The sequence below is a fragment of the Haemorhous mexicanus genome, chromosome 11 (genome assembly GCF_027477595.1).
Source record: "Haemorhous mexicanus isolate bHaeMex1 chromosome 11, bHaeMex1.pri, whole genome shotgun sequence".
Lineage (NCBI taxonomy): Eukaryota > Metazoa > Chordata > Aves > Passeriformes > Fringillidae > Haemorhous > Haemorhous mexicanus.
In genome coordinates this window covers 1,736,227-1,756,619 of record NC_082351.1, presented here as the reverse complement: position 1 = coordinate 1,756,619, position 20,393 = coordinate 1,736,227, and the positions used below count along the sequence as shown (strand labels likewise).

The following is a 20,393-nucleotide window of genomic DNA, read 5'->3' as shown; positions in this document are numbered from 1 at the left end:
GGGACACCTTCCACTGTCCCAGGCTGCTCCAAGCCCTGTCCAGCCTGGCCTTGGGCACTGCCCGGGATCCAGGGGACAGATACAAAGTAGATACTCATTTAAAAAATGAGTTTCTGTTCTGCCAGGACAGTTTTTTGCATATGTTTAGGTGTTACAAGTGGGGTAGTTGAGGTGGCACTGGGACATTTGCCAGGGGTGTCAGAGAGCCCTGGCCCTGGGCTGTGTGACAGTGCCCTGGCCCTGGGCTGTGTGACAGTGTGGCCTGGCCCTGGGCTGTGTGACAGTGCCCTGGGCTGTGTGACAGTGTGGCCTGGCCCTGGGCTGTGTGACAGTGTGGCCTGGCCCTTGCAGGATTGCCCAGAAGCAGTGCTGCGTGTCCACGGTGAGGGAGAACAGCTGCCTGGCCGGGATGGTGGCCGCCAAGGAGGGGGACTCGTGTGGCCCCGAGGACAGTGACCCCTGCGCGGGCTCCTCCTACAAGGTGAGCTCCTCTGTGTGCGGCAAGGTGTCCTCCTGCCTCAGCAGGCATCTGTTCCTGCATTCCTGTGGGGCACAGAAAAGATGAACCTGCAGGAATGTGGCAGTGAAATGGTGCTGTTTGCATTTCAGTTAGTAGCCCCTTTTAAAACTTTGCAGTAATGTTGTTTTGAATTAATTTCCATCTCCATTTTGTAGACCTAACTGGCTGTATTGCTTTTGCTTCCTCGCTTTGGAAGTAGCTGAAAAGTCCATTTTAGTTCTTATATCTATAGTGTAGAAGAATTTAGAAAATGATGGGACAAAACTTAATTGAAGATATAATGTGAAACCCATTACTGGGCGCTTTGCTTGGCTCCAGTGTTGAATTGCAGCCCCCTTTCCCAGTTCTGCACAATGCTGGACTAGAGGAACAAGCATTTAGATGATGATGGAAGCTTTTGTTCATAAATAAAGGCAAACCGTTTATGGACAGCACAAATCACAAATCCTGAGCCACAGCCTTCGCTTAGATAAATGAGATTTGCTTTTTGAGGACCAGTGGAGCCAAACCAATTTAAACCAGTTTGAAGATTCAGCAGCTCGCTGATCCTGTTTTCACCAGAACAGTGCCTCTCAGAATTCATTTCCCTCTGATCATAATTTACATAGCTATAGCTCAGCTTAAGTGCAGCTTCCTGGGCTCAGCAGGAACCTGATTAGTTCTATCTGTTCTTTTACATCGCAGATTCTCGCAGATAATTGTTCACTGGAAAAGCAGGGGATGTAGGCACCAACTGCAGGGCTTAAGGGTTAATTAGCTGTGCTGATTTGTCATCTTCAGAACCATTGCTAATTTGGGTCTGAAGTCTGTCATTAGAGTAAAAGGAGAATTTGTGCATTCAGGAGAAGACATTAATATGTCTGAAATGTGACAGAATTGTTATTCTTAGGTTTTCACCAGGGGTTGTTTGCATGCCAGGCAGAGCCAGGCTGTGGAGTCAGCCTGATTACACATGCCATTCCTTAGGCAGAGGTGGGGAGGGACAGCTCCATCATTCCTGGCTGAGCTGAAACCAGTGACAAAATACTCTTGTGGAATGGTTCCTCATGCCAGTTCCAGTGGGTTTTTTCCTTTAAGATAAACCATCTGAGACAGTAAAATTACTGAACAGCTTTGCTCACCTATTTAGCTTGTTTAGCTCTTGAGTCATTGCAGCTACTGCTTGAAAAAAAAAATCAATAAATATTGAGACTGTTGAGACTTTGTATTACTTTAACATTACAGTATGTACTGCTGTAATACAAAATAATCCATCTTTGTACTGCTTTTTAATGCTTTGTATTACAAGAAAGGTTTTCTAATTTTATTGTGGTTAAACGTTGTTTCAGAGGGGATCTGGCAGAAGATGCTGACAGTCCATAGTGGTGTTTCCCCTGATCTGTCTGCTCTTAGTAAATCCCGTGGAATAAATCAAAAAAAGTTTGTCTGGAGTGTGGAAAGGTTCAGTAATTGCCTCAAAATCCAGCAAGGTATTTACGCTGTCTTGCCAAAAGCCAGGTTTTTATCTCCAGGTTACAAACATTTGTAGGTCTTCAGGCATTTTAGATGTTTTCACCTTTTGCTTCAAGGTGAATGTGGCAGTGCTGGTTTTTCAGATCCAGGAGTTCAGCCTGTGCTAAATCAACCTAATCTTGGGGTGCTTTAATTGTTATTTACTCTTAACACAAAAAGCACAGGCTTAGGGATTTTTCCTAGTGGATGGAGACTCCACCATGGTAAATCCAATTATGCAGAATTCTAGCTAAGATAGTTTTGAGGGGAATGCAGAAAGCTGTGAACCAAAGAATGGTGCTCAAGGTGGGTTTCTCAATTGCAAGGTAAAACCAGTCATATTTGCCTATTCTACAACATTGAATCAGTTGTAGAATTCCTGGGAAGTTCAAAAAGCAGCAAAGAGAAAGTCGAGGCATTCCAATTTTTGCATTTTAGAAGGAACTTTTCAGAGAACAAGTTTTTCTACTGGAAAATGAGAGAGTCTTGTTCACCTGGAAAATATGTGCACACAGAGATGTATGACTGATTTAATACTATTTGTCATGCCTGCACATGAAATAAATTGTGAATCAAATGACTAAAAGAAGCTGGGGTCTTCAAGGCAAATATTGCATATTTTACAGTACTTCAGTAAAAACATGTATTATCTTGAACTTGTATTTTGCATTTTGAAGGTTACAAAACTCAACTAAAACAAAAGAAAAAAAAGGGATTTTTTTTTTCATCAAATTTGAATTTGAGGGTTCTGGATTTGGGAAGATGGCTAGAGGAATTTTCCGTTTTCTAGCATGACCACAATTCATTATTGCTAGGGTTTTGTTTTTTTTGGTTTCTTTAAAATATTCATTTGAAAAGATAATTTAAGCCTTTTTAGTGTGCAAAATAATTCATCCTCTTCAAGGCCCGTAATGTAAATTTTTCACAAATGTATTTGGGCACATGAAGGGAGCTCCTTATGGCTGTGCATATTTGCACATGTGAGTAATGTCTGCTGTTTATGGTGCTTGGGGATTTCTCAGATTAGGAAGCAGGGCCATAAAATGTGAGCTGCAGCCATCAGTGCTGGCTGAACATGCCAGGCTGTGCACTGAGTGTGAAGTGCTCAAAGAACCGCAGTGCTGTCCTGAAAAAAGGGGCTCAGCAGAAGAGTTTCTGAGCATTGAGCTGGCAGTGGATGCATCTCCCTGCAGGAGACAGGCTCTGAATTAATGGGGATGCCCACCTAGGATTTCAAATGATGGAAAGTGATCCCTCCTCATTTCCATGCTCCTTAGAACACTGCCTCTCTTAGTGCCTGCCCAGCTCAGGGATGTCCCTCCTGGCAGCCTCTCTGTCCCTGGAGCTCCTGCTGCCAGCTCGAATCCTGCCCTTCATTTCCTGTGTCTGACCCCTTTCACAGGGTCAGTGTTTTAACAGGCTGGAGTCTGCTCTCTGGGCTCAGAGGGGCACCTCCAGTGTGGCTGCAAACTCTGAGTGAATGGGTGACTATCAAAAAAGCTGCAGAGGGAAGGACACTCTGTGCTTTTCTGTCAGTGAAACATGTTATTTATAGCTAAAATACATGAACAAACAAATAAATAAATTAGAGGTGAGAGGACAGTTAAATTCAATTCCACAAAGGCATCTCCAGCTCAGGTGTGCCCTCTGTGTCTCTGCAGCAGTCTCTTCAGCTTCCCAGCTTGGTTAGGTTTCCACTGTGCATCTACAGCGTGGACTTTTTGAGTTTGGTATCATTTATCTGATGCCCTTTTGTGGCCTGACTGTGCAGCAGATTTGTCTGGGACTGAGTAAAGCAGCACACGGTTTTTGCCTGCCACCTGCAGCAGAGCAACCTGCAAGAGGTGGGAGATGAGCATGTCAGCAAAGCTGCTGCTCAAGTACTCTGAGGAAGGAAAAAAGCAAAGAGCTCACCAAAGACACCCTGGCCACCCTCCAGCCAGTCCCAGCAAGATGCTGTCCAGCACAGCCAGGTAATTAAAGGTCAGAGCAGGTTTGCAGGGCTGTAGTACAGAGAGGAGAGTCTTTACTGGCACCTCACAGGGCTGGGATGCTGCTGACCCTCATGTCTGTGCAGGTTATTTCCAGTTCCTGTCACACAGCTTCAAACTGACCATGGTTTGAGCTCTAATGCAAAGAGGTGCAGATCTGTATGATTTTGTTTATAATTTCTGTTCATACTACACACAGGCAAGGCCTGTGAGCAAGAGCAGGGGGGAGCTGATGTGCAGCACCACTCCTTCCTGGCATGTGGAGCTGCTGAAATCACTGGCACAGCCAGACTTTGTGTTTGTTGTGGCTGCAGTTGACCCTTCCGTGCAGAATGGCAAAAACAAGCACAAGTAAAGCTTTGATATTTACAACTGTCCACACTCCAAATGTTTTTGCAGATGCTCCTCTGCTTAGGAAAGTGCAGATCAGTTCCAGGTGTGCGTGGGCTCATCCCTGAAGCTGTGTTAAATCACAGAATAGAATTGTGAAGGTGGAAAAAGAGCCCTAAGACCACCAAGTACAACTGTAAACCCAGCACCACTGCCCTGTTCACCACTAAACCATGTCCTCAAGTGTCACATCCACACATTTTTTGAACCAGGTGTGGGTACTCCACCACTGCCCTGGCAGTTTGCTCAGTGCTTCCAAATGCTGGTGGCTCACAGACATTCCCAATGCTGGTGGCTCACAGACATTCCCAGTGCTGGTGGCTCACAGACATTCCCAGTGCTGGTGGCTCACAGACATTCCCAATGCTGGTGGCTCACAGACATTCCCAATGCTGGTGGCTCACAGATGTCCCCAATGCTGGTAGCTCACAGACATTCCCAGTGCTGGTGGCTCACAGACATTCCCAATGCTCGTGGCTCACAGACATTCCCAGTGCTGGTGGCTGACAGAAATTCCCAGTGCTGGTGGCTGACAGACATTCCCAGTGCTGGTGGCTCACAGACATTCCCAATGCTGGTGGCTCACAGACATTCCCAATGCTGGTGGCTCACAGACGTCCCCAATGCTGGTGGCTGACAGAAATTCCCAGTGCTGGTGGCTGACAGAAATTCCCAGTGCTGGTGGCTCACAGACATTCCCAATGCTGGTGGCTCACAGACATTCCCAGTGCTGGTGGCTCACAGACATTCCCAGTGCTGGTGGCTCTCAGACATTCCCAGTGCTGGTGGCTCACAGACATTCCCAATGCTGGTGACTCACAGACATTCCCAATGCTGGTGGCTCACAGACATTCCCAATGCTGGTGGCTGACAGACATTCCCAATGCTGGTGGCTGACAGACATTCCCAGTGCTGGTGGCTCTCAGACATTCCCAATGCTGGTGGCTCACAGACATTCCCAATGCTGGTGGCTCACAGACATTCCCAGTGCTGGTGGCTCACAGACATTCCCAATGCTGGTGGCTCACAGACATTCCCAGTGCTGGTGGCTGACAGATGTCCCCAATGCTGGTGGTTGACGTTCCCCTGTCTTGCAGCAATGCTGTGATTGCTGCAGCCTGGGCCTGCGCCTGAGGAGTGAGGGGAAAACCTGTGAGTCCAACATCAACCTGGGCTACCCCTGCAGCCACGTGATGCTGTCCTGCTGTGAGGGGGGGGATCACTTCGTCCATCCCGAGATCAGACGGCATCCTGAGCCCGTGCCCACGGTGACCCCCGAGAAGGGTGAGTGTCCTTTTGTCACTGAGGGCTCTGCCTCACACGGGCCTTCAGCGAGGGGCTGGAGGGAGCAGGGCGTCAGGGGCACAGCTGCTTTCCTCTGAGATCTAGCACAGATTGCCTTCTTCCCAAAGCAGGTTGGAGAAAGCAAAGAATCTCATCCCTAAATATACCTGAGACCTCAATGAGCGAGGAACTTTGGCACTGTGTGTTCAAGAAAAGCTGACTGAGAAACTCACTTAAGGATTAATTTTAATGTCCCAGAAAGCCTTGTCAGACTTGGTCAGGAATGATAGGAGGTGGTGTTCCAGCTCTGGAGTAAAGGCAATAGGAAGGGACTGCTCAGTGGCTTTCAGGCTGCCACTGATGCTAAGATAGGAGAAGCCAACAAATTGTGGTGTTGGAAAGTTTCTAAACCAACTGGATTACCTTCTCTTGAAATTTGGAATTCAGCATGGGGCTAATTTCAGCTGGGGCTTAGCACAGTACCTTAGTTCAAATGTCAGTGGGAATGGGGTTGGCAGTGATGTGGAAGGTCAGCTTGTGGCCTCCCTTGTGACTGTTTCTTAGTGGCTCTGTAAAATCTGTCCCTGCAGCCCTAGGGAAGGAGGAGGTGGCCCTCCAGCACATCGGTGTTATCTCCAGGATGGGTTCCTTTGTTCTTATCCTTCTTTCTTCTTATCCTTGCCACCTACCCTACTGTTTTGGGTAGATTTGACTTTTCTTGGCATTTTTGTGCCCACCCACCCTGTAGTGTCCTGTCCCAAGGCCAGAGCAGCTGTCAGAGATGTTCTGCTGTAGTTTCAGAGAGGGAGGATCACCACGAAGCGCTGTCCATCAGCAGTGAGGCTGAGCTGTCCAATAACCTGCCTGGAGATGACCTGGATGAGTGTCTGCTCTACGGGGGGGAGCTCTGCCAGCACCTGTGCATCAATACCGTGGGCTCCTACAAGTGCTCGTGTTTCCCAGAGTTCACCCTGCAGGAGGATGGCACCAGCTGCTCTCCAGGTGAGAAAAGGGACGTGAAGGGCAGTGTCTTTATACCCACACTCATCACCCAAGCTTTTCTTTAGTTTCTCTGCAGTTTCTCTTTTTTTAATGGGTGTTGATGCGTGGACCTGTTTGTAGAAATTGTAAAATGTAAAGAAAAGTGGTGATTTAGGATACTCAGTTGCACCTTGTTTTTGTGATGGTGGTATGGGATAAGGGTGGTGTTTCATATGTTCAAATCAAGAGTGTTTGCACTTTTCAGAAGGGGATTTGTAAAGATTATTTAAGAAATACCTGTTCTTCTCAGAGTAATTTTGTATTTCACAATTAGGTTTTCTTTAGATAAGTTTAGATAAACTTAGTTCAGACAGACAGCATTGCTTCCTGAGCTTTGATTTTTATTTAAAATCATTAACATCCTTCAGTGATAACAAACTCCAAATTTGTCTAGTGTGGTGAAAGTCTGGAAAAGAAAGTCAGTTGTGTTGTAATTGTTTTGATGTGTGGAGTTCTCCAATGGCACAATTTCAAGTCAGATAACCCAGAAAGTTGAAACCTCATATAAGTTACAAGTGCTTTCTGTTATTTAACAAGCAAAAGCAGTGTTTCCATCCACAGACAGACCTCCTTAGGCTTCTAATCCTCTGCCCAAGCCAAACAATGAGCGTTCTGTATGTCATCCTTCTCAATGTGCTGTTACAACATTTACCTCAAGAATGCATTTGACCATTCTGTGGCAGCTGTCTGTTCTGCTTATATTAAAATTCTGGGAAAGGAACCCAAAAGAGGCAAAGAAAAGTTCTTATTTTAGCACTGCAGAATTTGGCCCAATTGCTTACCTGGAGTGTATTTGTGGTTTTGCTTTGCTTTGCTGTTCTTCTCCCAGCACTGACTGATGTTCTGGGTGAAACATCTTGGGAAGTCATGTTCCTGCAGACCTGCAGGGCTGTGGTGCTCAGGGCTGTGCCCAGGGGTACAGAGGGGTTTGCAGAGCTCACCTGGGGAATGGGATTGCGACAGGGGCAGGGGATTCCCGTGGGAGCTCAGAGGTGCATGGCAGGGGCCAGGGCCGGGAGGACTGGTGCTGCCTTTGCTGTGCCAGGCTGAGGGAGGGTCAGGGAGGGGATTGGGAACCTCAGTGGCTTTGCTTGGCTGAACCATACGCGGCCTTTCAGTTCTCCTTGTCCCTGTGTGTCTGTGCCTGTCTCAGGCATTCCTGGGGAAATCATTCAGGCTGTGCCCCAAGCAGGCGAATTTTGTTTGTCTCTGTTCCACAGCCTGTTATGTGTCTGTGCTGACTTCATTTGTTTAAGGAAATCACTGTTCCCATACCCCAAACCTGCACTGCAGTCCCCCTTAGTGAATTTTGTTTGTCTCTGTTCCACAGCCTGTTATGTGTCTGTGCTGACTTCATTTGTTTAAGGAAATCGCTGTTCCCATACCCCAAACCTGCACTGCAGTCCCCCTTAGTCATTTAAGGTTGTCACTGTTTTGGGGATCACACTTTGCTCCAGGTGACCCTTGAACTCAGTGGGGACAGGATACATCCTTCTTAAGGGACAATTTAGCCCTATGGATTTAGGCTTCTGTTTTGGTGATACTGATACTCTTATTGATGTAACAGAGTTCTTTTTTTCCTGATACCTTTTACATTACTGTCTGTTGAAAATATTAGTGGCAGACAGCAGCTGTCATGTTTTCCACTTGGCTGTACAAAAGTCATTCCAAAGCACCCCGTGCTTGTAAAGGTGTTTGTTGTTTGTCTGTGTTGAAATAGGATGGACAGGATAAGGTCAAAGCTTAGTTTTTTTCCATCAAATACCAAATGAAAGACAGGCACTGTATTTAAAATACAGCAAATGTTTTAAAAATGAAGTTAGCACTTTGTAGCTTATTCAGATATTGCAGTACTTTACAGAAGGTTTTGTCAGCCAGGCTCTCTGATCTGTGTCCATGATATTTGTTTCCTTCTCCAAACCATGATGGAGTGGGATGAATGGGATCACCCCTTGCTGTGGGGTGTCTGGTGGGGATGGTGCTGTCCCTGATCCTACCTTGGCTTGCAGATCCTGATAGAGGACCGATGACCAGGCTGGAAGCTGAAGCCACCATCCCTCCAGTAGCTTCTCCCTCCCAGCCCATCCTCGTGGTGTCCTTGCAGGAAGAGCAGGACAAGTGCAAAGGTACGTTGGAGGTGTCATCTGCAGAGGAATGTTTAGAGGCAGAATAAAACTCCTCTCATCCCTTCTCCAGTCTGATTTCAGTGCACAGCTTTAATCTGTTACTGTGACTCAAGGCTCAGGAATTGTCAGGGGAAACCCAAGGGAGAAATCTGAGGCTGCTCTCTGCATTCAGGGTTGTTCCCCACTGCTCCTCTGGATGAGGTGGGCAGTGCAGCAGTGCAGGAGGGAGGGGGCCAGCTGTGTCTGTGTGCAGCAGGAGGGTGGGAAGCAGTGCTTGGGGCTGCCTGGACAGGTTGGTTCCATGCTGATTCCCCTTGCCTGAGCTGGGATTGAGCCTGGCTGGCATGGCAGTGGGGAGCTGCAGCTGATCTGTGCTGGGGGTATGTGCAATTTTGTGTTGTGCAGATAACGGCCCCTGCAAGCACCTGTGCAACATCGTGGAAGGAGATGCTGTGTGCTCCTGCATGGCTGGATACACGCTCATGGCTGATGGGGTTTCCTGTGAAGGTGAGTGCTTTGGGCTCCCCACAGAGCCATGGTTAAAGGTTTGTGTACCTCACACCCCTGGCTGTTCCTCATTTTCAGACTTGGGAATTGCAGTGCCATCAGAGAGACCATTTGGCAGAAGGGATCCCACTTCTGCCTCACAGATACCTCCTGAAGCACAGCGTGGCTGTTACCTGGCGGGGTGGAGGCAAGTCTGGGCTGGTGCTTTTCCCCTCTGACATTGCAGGCTTTTTTACAGCCCTTCTGATTTCTCTTCCCACTGAGGTTCCTCCCCAGGCTCTGTGTGCACACCTGTGGACACTCAGCACCTGTCTGGGAGCAGGAGCAGTGAGCAGGACACCTTTGCTGTCCTGGGCCCCCTCAGGGCACAGCTCTGCCCTGGCATCTGCTCTGTTTGCTTTTAGCTTCTCTTGCCTTGGAAACCTTAACAGGGAGGCTTCACAGCTGAGGCAGGACATGCCATGGGAGTTGGGCCAGCTCCAGGTGTTCACTGTCTGCTGGAGCTCTGGCCTGCCCAGAGATGAGCAGTGAATTCCAAAGCTGCATCCTCATCATTCACATTACAGACATTTTAAATGGATGTTCTTGAGCAGTCACAAGGGATGTGTTTGCCCAGGGAGGGCTTGGGGGTCAGAAGCCATGCCCTGTGACATACCTTAATTATAAATCTCTAAGGGAGCAATAACAGTGAAATGCAAGCAGGAGCTCCCAATGCTCAGAATTGCTCACAAATGATCCACATCACTCTTAATTGTAGATCTTATTGAATAACAAACCATTTTCATAAAATTCCAGACAGTCTGTGAAGAAAATGGGATTTTAATATCACCAGATGAAATATTCACAGTGCACTGCTTACTCAAGTGTGGTGGAAGCTAATTTGATTAATTAATGTCAGCATCAAAAAGGGCATTTCAAGGCAATCGTTTTCCTACAGGAAATGAAAAAAAATTGTATTTTTCAGTGGAAGCAGTGAGTTTAAACATTGGGAAGGGACATTTATAATCTCTGTTGAAGTCAGGATCTGATGGTGAGGGTGGTGGTGCAATGGAACAGGTTTCTTTTAAGGAGTGTGCACTGTCTCTGTGTGAATGCCTGCCTGCTTTTAAGGATATTTCTTTCTGGAATGGCAAAAGTACAGGAGTGTGAGCAAGGACTGAATGATCTCCGAGGGTTTGTTCCAGCCCTATTTTCAGTGTAACACTGCATGTATTGCAGCCTGGTGCTGATGTGGGAGCTCCAGCACACTTCATCTCGGCTTCCCCGACGTGAAAGAAATGTTTCATTTCAGAAGCTGTTCTAATGGAGTTCTGTTTTTCCTTTTTGGCCGCCCTGTGCTGCTGTAGATTTGGATGAGTGCCTCACAGGTGCTCAGGCTTGTTCCAGCGGACAGTTTTGTGAGAACACACTGGGATCATTCTCCTGTGTCAGCCACAGTGGGATGTGTGCAGAGGGCTTTATTCTCAACAGGCATAGGAAATGTGTTGGTAAGACGAGAGGCACCCGCCATTCCCTCAGCATCACAGCTCTCCATGCTCTGCAGCACCTCCCCACCATCCCTGCATCTGACATCTCAGAGCCACTCAGCACAAACACATGTGCACCATTTGCTCAGCCCTTCACCTCATGAGTTGTGTGCTGTTTGGTTTTTCCCCAGCCATCTCAGGGTGCTGATAACCTTGAGCAGGAGCCCCGAGCCCACAGTGTGGTGAGCACAGCAGCTCTGCTGGCTGCAAACTGAGCTCAGGGATCAGAGCAGCTGATCTCTCTGCACAGTTCAGTACTGCCAAGTTCTAGACACCACCAAACAAGAGAACTTCAGAAATACAGCTCAAGAATCCGTGTGAGTCCAAGCACTGGAAAAGATCCATTCCCAAGGGAGGGCATTTTCAAAATCGTATGAGTCCTTTGTTGATTCTGGCATAAATTTCTTTGTCTAAAAGTCAAAGATGCATCATAATTCTGCTGGATCATCCCTGCTGTTTGACTTCATGGAAGAAACCAATCAATTTTTACAAGTGTATTTATGTGGATTTAGTTTGCTTCCAGCAGCCAGGACCTCAGCTTATGTGAAACAGTTTCTTTTTTGGGTATTTTTCTAGAGGCTGGGTTAGGAGGCAGCAGGAGCATTGTCTGGAAAAACGGAGCACCTGAAGACCTCCAGTCATCCATGAAAGCATCAGTGCCTGTGGCTGTAATGTCCTGTGTGAATGCAGTGCTCTCTTCCACCCCTGTCCTCCTCCCTACATGTATAACACTGTTTTTCTGACCACCACAGCTTCGGTTTTGTTCCTGTCTTTAAAGCTCTATGATCCCATCTGGTTAATAAGCACCGTGTGGCATTTGGGCACGAGCAGGAAAACTTCTGCAGTGTCAGAATCCAGAGAAGAATTATGATTTACCGCCTTTTGGGTGTTCCTTAAATTGTTGACACTGGATTTTTATTTTTTAGTTGTTATTATTATTTCTTTTGAAATCAGAGGTACTGGTAAGAAAGGGAAACTAATGATATTATTTGGTTCCAGTGGAATGGCTGAGAGAGCAGCACTGGAAGGAAAGAGGCCTTTATGAGACAGCATAGCCTGAGGTGAAGCTGGTGCTGGAGGTGCCCAGGGTGTGTCCAGAGCCTGCTGCAGGCACCACACTCCTGCCCTGGCAGCTCCAGGAACGGCACCCCCTCTAGCTCTGCTCCCAACTCATGCCACTGAACCCCCTGATGTTTTCCCTGGGCTGTGCAGGAAGGGTGGATCTGTCCTTTTTCATCTCTCCCAGGAGTGTTCTGAAACCAGTGCCTGTGTCTGCAGCCTTGGCAGGAGCTGCTGTGGCAGGTGCCAAGTGCTTCCTTTGGCTCACGTTCTCCCTCTGCCCCATGACATTGGAACAGTTTTATTATGGCTGATACCAGATAAACCTCAGGCACTACTCATGAAAGCAAAGACACAGCTCTCATTTGTGAAGCCCTTCTCCCTCACTGAATACCAAACTTCTGAGTTCCTCTAATGCAGGGCAGTTTTTACAGATATCCTTTTAAATAACCTAAAAAACTTTGGAAATTCTCTTCCTTTTTTTGTGTACTCTCTGCTCCCATCCAGCTCTCCTCTGTGTGTGGTGCCACCAGAACATTTGCCGTGTTTAACATTTTTTCCTACTTTTGTAGTCGAAGGGGAAAGCCACAAGCATACCCTGTGGTTTGTGTTTTGCTCTCTGCCTCATTCTCCTGGGGTATCCTTTTCCAGCCTAACAGCCTGCTCTCCACCTTGAACTGTCCCAAACACCAGGAGAAAACCTTTGGTAATTAGTTTGCAAATTCTTGTTGGTTTAACAATGTTACTCTTTGCATGTTTTTGGGAGGGGAGGAACAATCTTTGCACAGCCACAGAGCAGCTGATAATCTTTGATCTGTGGAGTTCCCTTTAGTCAGAGGTGGGGAATTATAACTCCAGGTGCATTCAGGAGCAGACACCCAGGATTCCCAAAAGCTAGCCATGCACAGAGAGAAGTCCCCAGGTGTTTAAACAGCTCTCACACAGCCCCTCTGTGTGTCTTTGGGAGCAGACCCTGGAATGCCTTTGGGCTGGAAGCTCCGTGTTCTCCAGCAATAAAAGCCAGGCTGGGTGTTGCTTTTCTGGTGACTTTCAGGCAAAGTCGTTCCCACCACCCACTGCACACTGACAGCTCTGCTCCTGTCTTTGCTACTCCCACCTCAGTTCCCTCCTGACAGGGAGCAGGACATGGGCTCTTTATTCCTGGACCCACAGGGTGGGTGGTTCAAAATAACAAAGTGCCTGCATGGCACAGATGTGTCCCATAAAGCAAACAGAGCTGAGGTGATTCGAAGAGGAAAAAATAATGAGAAACTGCAGATGCAGCGCAAGAAAAGTCTGCATTTCACTTTTTTAATAGAAGGTGCATCAAAATGAGTTTTTGATGTCATAGTGCATATTGAAATAAATAGCAGTAGGGAAAATGTTGATGGCAGAAATGCTAGCTCTGGGTGCAACAGATGTGCTCAGGGATGGTGTGTGTGTTGCTGTTTTCAGCAGCAGTTCTGCAGAAAAAAAAGAGTTATTTACATGATTGCATTTCATTCTGGGTTTTGCTGACATAAAGTGAGGAATGTTGCTGCCACACACAGAGACTGAGTAGATTCCTCAAAAATTAACTGTGTGAATTGTTTTCAGTATAGTACAGAGTTATTTTTCCTCTTTTCCCTGTTTTTTAAAGAAAACATCATCTTACCCTCCCTCACAGCCTTAATTGGGTTGCATGAATACCACAGCTGGTCCAGTGTTGGAATTAGCGGTGTTTGAGGCTGAAAACATAACTCTTGTTATTCCTAGTGCTCTGTCAAGCATCTTACTGACTTGTGCAGTTGGCTCCCCGACTGGAGGGAGATATGTCATGGGCACTCTGGATTCTAAGGCAAATTTAGGAATTTGTTTAGAAAAATGAATAAAACCAGGCATGTTTGCATGATAAACTGGCCAGGGGACTGTGGTGGGCTGGCAGCTGGCCTGGTGGCACAGCCAGAGGCTCCTGCCCTGACTCTGGACAGGCAGAGCAGAGCTTTGCTTGGCCATGGCTCAGGGTTTAAGCCTTGCAGCTCAGCCCAGCTCACAGTCAGGCTGTAGGACTTGTCAGTTTCTCATGTGCACAAAACTTCCATTGAAAATGAGAATTTTGCATTGTAATCTGCCAGTTTCCATCATTTTAATTTCCTCAAATATGTTCCAGCCAATTCTGCATATTTTTTCAAGCACTCAGAGTTTTGAAAATTGGATCAAAAATATAGACAAAACATGAATTCATATTGGATTTTTTTTTGTCTCTGTGAAATCACAACTTTTTTTTATGCCTGTTACTCAGTATTCCACCTGCTGATCACATGGAATGCCTCCTACCCTCTTTGGTTCATATGTCAAACATACCTTCTCTTTTGACATGGTGCTGGACTGACTCAAGCTCATGAGCTGCAGTGTGATGCTGTCAGTTTGTTTATGTGAGAGCCTTTTTGTGGTTTGCAAGAACAGATAATCTTAGATCTGTGGTACAGCCAGCAGCAGTCTTGCAGTGCTTTGGGTGCTATTAAGTGGCCATCCATTGCTGGTTTTCTCTAAAATAAATTTTTAAAAAATCAAAATTTTTAAAGAACTTAAGTCTAAGTAGGTGAGAGGGGTTTACCACAGCACCTTGTATTCATCTCCCAGCATGTGAGGGGGTTTTGCTACCCCCACAAGATCACTTGTGAAAATACTCTTACTCTACTTCATTGTGATAATTCTAATTAATAGAAAGTGGGAAAGTGCACAGGCATTAGGGGGACATAACCCTGCAGGAACTTTGGGGCAGGCAAGGACCTGCCCCTCAGTGAAGGAGCTCACACTTCATGTGGGACAGGTAGAAAGAGATCCAGCTGATGAGCAGGACCTTGCTGTGGATTAACCACCTGCTTTGGAAAGCAAGCCCAGAGCATGTGGAGAATGGCAATGGCAAACAGAGAGGAAAGAAACAAGAAGGAAAATAGGAATAAGTGAGAAGTGTAATGTAACCAAGCTAGTCCAGGTCTTGCAAAAGTCAGTGCACATCCCCAGTTATCCAAACCCACCAGGAACTGAAGGGTTTTGGTGCTTCTCCTCATTTCTTTGCTAGAAAAGCTGACACATTTTTAAATACAAGAATCTTTTGGAATGACTTTTCCTGTATTCATGCTCCACAGGGGAAGTCATATATCTGATGTACTTATCTGAGAATGAGGTTCTACAGCCAAAATGAAAATCTGATTTAAACAATACTTGTTTTATTGTATAGTATGAAAACAGCTTCATGCACAGAGCAGCCAGAGGACTGGTAATGGTGCTGGTCACATTTGGCTTTTGTTAGCTCTAGCAATTCTTAGCTTTATATAGAACTGGGAATGTGTGAGGTTTTCTGGAGGTTGGCAAGAAAATTTCTCTTTCCAGTCTCTGCCCCTTTTTGTTGCTTCTAAGTATTTGCTCATCATGCTATTCTAGCTTTCATTATTAACATAAGCAAAACCTGAATTTTAGATTATTTCATCCAAGCCTATCAAAACATCACTTTAAAGGTGTTTCATATTCCTTCCCTAATTGTCCCATACTCCCATCTTGTGTTCAAGTGATTTCTTAAAAAGAACTTTTTCACTACTCCACTTGCTGAAATCAAATTTCTTTAAAGTTCTAAATACAAATTTACAAACTTGATTGAGCCATCAGGGTTCCTCTCCATGAGTTCCTGCAAATCCAGTCCCAGTGATGTGTTCCTTAGGGAATGGGTGCCAGCATGACCCAGCACAGCAGGCAGCCTCAGCTCCTATCCCTGGGGCAGTGCCACCCTAGCAGCCCCTGACAGCCTGGCCTGAGGCAGCCAGGCTGCTCAGTGGCTTGGGCTGTGGAGGTCTGGAGAGGAGCAATGGGCATTAATCCCTTTCTCATTCCCTTGTCCAGGAGTTCCCATCCCTTCACCGCCAGCTGGTCATCAATCCTCTGCCCACCTGCCTTTCCTCAGTTCTGTCCATCCCTGTCCCCAGTGCCTGCACCATCCCCATGGCGTTTGGGAAGAGGGGAGGAGGAGGAAATCCCCCTGTGATTTGTGTCTCTTCAGTCACTCTGTGCTAACTAAAGACCCTGGACTAAAAGCATCTTCCATCAGAGCCCTGTAACAAAGCCTGTATTGAGTGTCCTTCATCTGAGCTTTCTGCTCCTTCCAGAAGAGCAGGAAGAGGGAGATCCCTTGGCACCCCGTGGCACTGATTTGTTCCCTCTTTCTCACAGACATCAACGAGTGTGTGACAGAGAGACACACCTGCCAGAGGAGAGAGCACTGTGTCAACACCATGGGCTCCTTCCGCTGCCTGCAGGAGCTGAGCTGCCAGCCGGGCCACGAGCTGAAGGACGGCGAGTGTGTGGGTAAGGAAAGGTTCTCAGCCCTCACACCGAGGAGGGAAGGGACTGCAGAGCATTCTGGTGTTGCCTCTGCCATACCAGCTGCTCATCATGGAGGTGTTGGGCTTTACAGGCTCTTCCTGCACATTCACTCATTTGAAGTGGTTTCCAGGGATAACTGTAAATTACTTAGAACATGGATAAAACCTTCTGAATTAGGATTTGACATCTCCCTGATGGAGGAATCCCCCTTAGCTCCTCTGCCTGGCTCAGCTGGTGCTGTTTGCTGACGATTCCAGCAAAAATTCCCAGCCTGAATGGAAAATGGGGCTGACAGCCCTGTCCTTCCTGTGTTCAGAATCCTTGTCAGCATTTATTTACATTTACATGTAACCATTTGGAATGGGTTAAGAAGTTATTCTTCATCCCCCCTGTCCCTGTAGGCGTCTAACAAAGAAGGGAACATCAGTGCTCACAGCAGCACAGGAGTGTGCAAGGTACACATGTGCCCTGCCTTCAGGTCAAGACTCACTATTATTTACACCTACAAGTTTTACAGTTTCCTGACAGCTGCAGTAAGAGATGCCTAAGGAAAGAGCTTAGCTTTTGACGTAGCACATAAAGCCGTAAAATAGAAATTATCAGAAATCTCCCTTTTTAAACAGCTGCCATAAATAAAGCTTGGTTTACTTGAAGAGGCTGTTTCATGAATGCCTTGTTCTATTGTCTGATTCTGGAGCATTTCTAACATTTATTACTAGTCTAATTTAGTTTCAAGTCTTGAAATTAGATTGTAGAGGAATATAATATTTACAAACTGTTTTACAGTAGCCTGTAAAAAACTGCAGATATTTTGGTATTTGTGGGTTGCAAGAGATGCTGTGAATGAGGCAGTAGGGACCTGAATCAAATTTGCTGCAGGACCTGACAAATCCTGAAATGATGTCCAAGAGCACGCACACTTAACCCTCAGATTTCCCATTGGTAACACGTGTCTGTTGAAATAATGCCTCCTAATTTCCTTTCTGGAGGTTAGCTGGCCACAAAGGCCACTGAAAGTAGAGCTGAGCTCACCCCAGTGTGGTGTTTTGGTGTGCTGAACAGATATCGATGAGTGCCAGAGAGGAACTCACAGCTGCAAGGTGAACTTTGTTTGTCAGAATACAGAGGGCTCCTTCTACTGCGAGTCAAAGCAGCGCTGCATGGATGGCTTCCTGCAAGACCCTGAGGGCAACTGTGTGGGTGAGTGTGAGCAGCAGGGTCTGTGCCCTGTGCTGCAGCTCCTGGGCCTCTGGAGCTGTGCATTGACCCCTTGGAGCTGGAGTTTTCTGTAAACCCTGCTGAGAGCTTAATGTCAATGCTGCTGCCCATACGTGCATGTTGAATTTGGAGCTATCCCCACAGCAGACCTTCATCAGCCTCATCTTTGTAGCACACGAAATTGAAGTGAAGAAAAAGAAGTGTCAGTTGGAAGAAAGCAGACCGGAAGGGTTGCATAGCATCTCTCACTGCTCTGTTCATGTTCTTCACCAGATATCAATGAATGCACATCTCTCCCCGAGCCCTGTAAGCCAGGATTCAACTGCATCAACACCGTGGGGTCCTACACGTGCCAGAGGAACATGCTGAGCTGCAGCAGAGGGTACCACTCCAACGAGGAGGGCACGCGCTGCGTCGGTGAGGGCAGCCTGGGGCTGGGTGGGGATTTCCCAAGGGAAACATCTATTTCACTTCTAAAGAGCTATTTGGAGTTGCTTCCAGATTCCTAAATGTGTTTGAGGAGTGGGAATTTGCTGTCCCTGCAGCTCTGGGATTTGTTTGTGATGGAGGATCCTGATGTCTCATTGCTCCAGGGAGTTTCTCTTGGTATGCTCAGCAACTGGTTTTGGCTGCAGATTTCACTGGCTTCCACTCTGAAGAGAGTGTGCTTTAATGCTTTTTAAACTCATCCTGTCAGTAAAGACCACAGTGCCTAGGTGGTTTTTGTAGTACCTCCCTGGAAGTGAAGTGATCTGCAGCAAACAAGGCATGCTCAGTTTGGGGGCTCACAAGAGTAGCACCAAGTGGATTTTCTTTGTAGAGATGTTCTGTGCCTGGTGTTCCCCATTACATCCACTTGTGAGGGTGTTTAGGATAAATTCTCACTGTGTGAAAAGAATTCTGAGGAGAATGAGTATAGGAAATATTCATATAGGCTGGCATGCAGCTTGATCCTGATTTGTGTTTGTTCCTGTGTATTTAGGGAGTTACTAACTGAGAATAGCAGATTTCAGTGCTTGTTAGGGTTTGTTTGTAGATGAGCACACAAGGAACCAAGGGCTTGGAGGAAGCTCAGTCCCTGGTACCCAAGGCCAGGCTGGCTGGGTGTTCTCCAATTCCTCGTGTTCCAGATTACATAAGATAGGAAATCCTGAAATGACAGTGGGGGAAAAGAAAAAAAGAAATGACAAAGCAGTAGTTTGCTTAGTGGTGATATCCCAGTGATTTTTACCTACCTTCCCCTGGAATAAAGGAATGATGGCAGATTAACCAAATGTGTTTTGTAGTGCTGCAGGTGGGTGGGAACCGTGTTGAGAGCCATTAATTTGGTCATGGTTAGCAGCTTGTAGTGCACACCAGTTCTGCAGCTAGACCCCATTTCCACAGATATTTCTGCATTCACCTTTTTGCTCTTCATTATCCTCTACCTCCCCTCATGGTTTTGACCCCTGGACTATCCAGACCATGCATGGCCAGTGGAAAGGTGGAGAAGATTTGGAAGTAGCAGATTTGGAAGGAACAGGTTATGTGTGCAACTGAGGAAATTGAGAAAGCTTCCATATACTGTGTTTTGTAAGTTCAGGGCAAAGCAGTGCAGTGTTCTTTGCTGTCCTGTTACAGCCTGGGATATTTGAGTTCTTACAAAAAGAAGCTTCAAAAGTCCCATCCCTCTCAGTTCTGTGCAGACACAGTTCTGCAGCTGCTTTTGATCAGTCCTTTCTCAGCCAGGCCACCTGGGCTGGGGATGGTTGCACCACCTATTGTGTGGTTACCCTGAGGTTGTTTTTAGGGTGACCACCATGTCAGAGCCTCCCTGAATGCCATTTTTCCCACAAGGCAGCAGTCAGCCCTGAGCAGCACAGTCGTCCTGACTGCAGTGCCAGCAGCCTGTGCCCTGCAAACGAGGGCAGGGGTGCAGTCCCCATCCCTGGACGTGGCCAAAAACCGTGTGGGTGTGGCACTTGGGGGCATGGCTTGGTGGTGAACATGGTGGTGCTGGATCAACAGCTAGACTTGGTGATCTTGGAGGCCCTTTCCATCCTTAATGATTCTGTGATTCTGTAATAGCTGGGGCAAGTTATGATCCTAAATTTCAAATTGGTGGGACAGAAAGAATCCAGCTTTTCTCCCTAGCTGTTCCTAAAAATAAAAGTTACTGTGTAAATCCAGGAGAGTAGAGGAAATTGCCATTAATCTTCCAGCATCTCTGCTCTAGAGCACAGTGAGATAACACAATGCAGTGTGATTCCTGGTGGCCTTCAGTCTCTTCTTTACAGCACTCACAAGGCTCTTCAGGAGCAGCCATAAGGAGGTTTCTCTAGCTTGATTTTGGGAAAATATAACTGATGTAAATTGGTTATTTCTCTGTCTTTGCTGTGTGCACTCTGTCCCTACTGCTGGTCTGTGTTGCTTGGTATTTTTTTGAACGGCTTTTTTTAAGTAGGCAGAGAGCACAGAGAAGAAAGAAGAAAAGCATATGGTCCTAATTTCCTCTCTCTGTGATAAAGACTAATGTCTGTGAGGCATTACAATAGCTAATTAGATCCCTGAATCAGATTTATTCATTTCACAGTAGTAAAAACATCATCTGCACGTGTTTCTTCAGCAGAACAACACTTGTAGGGTCATCTCCTATGTTTAGAGAATTCATCTGTCTTTAAAATGCTCATATTTTCTGATTTAGCAAATGAGTTATTAAAACCTGCCTTTTAGATTAGCTGAAAACTGCTGTAAGTATGAAATATGGCACAGTTCTGATGGTGTAATGCCCTAGAACTAATTAAGGTCTGAATGTAATGGAATACAGAATTTTGGACAAACTAGCAGAATGGTTGCAGACACAAGTTCATTACAAATAAAGCTGCTACTTTACAAATTATCT

The 20,393-nt window shown here is 46.5% G+C and overlaps 1 protein-coding gene across 9 annotated transcripts in view; it reads left to right on the top strand.

The window, feature by feature from the left end:
• FBLN2 (fibulin 2) overlaps positions 1–20,393 on the top strand; it is a 91,314-nt gene that overhangs the window by 61,310 nt on the left and 9,611 nt on the right. For all 9 annotated transcript variants that reach the window (XM_059856056.1, XM_059856052.1, XM_059856057.1 and 6 more), the window contains exons 4-11: positions 352–481; positions 5,490–5,676; positions 6,472–6,678; positions 8,727–8,843; positions 9,249–9,350; positions 16,142–16,276; positions 17,357–17,494; positions 17,786–17,929. In XM_059856056.1, the coding sequence (XP_059712039.1) occupies positions 352–481; positions 5,490–5,676; positions 6,472–6,678; positions 8,727–8,843; positions 9,249–9,350; positions 16,142–16,276; positions 17,357–17,494; positions 17,786–17,929 (1,160 nt within the window). The remainder of the gene's footprint in view (positions 1–351; positions 482–5,489; positions 5,677–6,471; positions 6,679–8,726; positions 8,844–9,248; positions 9,351–16,141; positions 16,277–17,356; positions 17,495–17,785; positions 17,930–20,393) is intronic.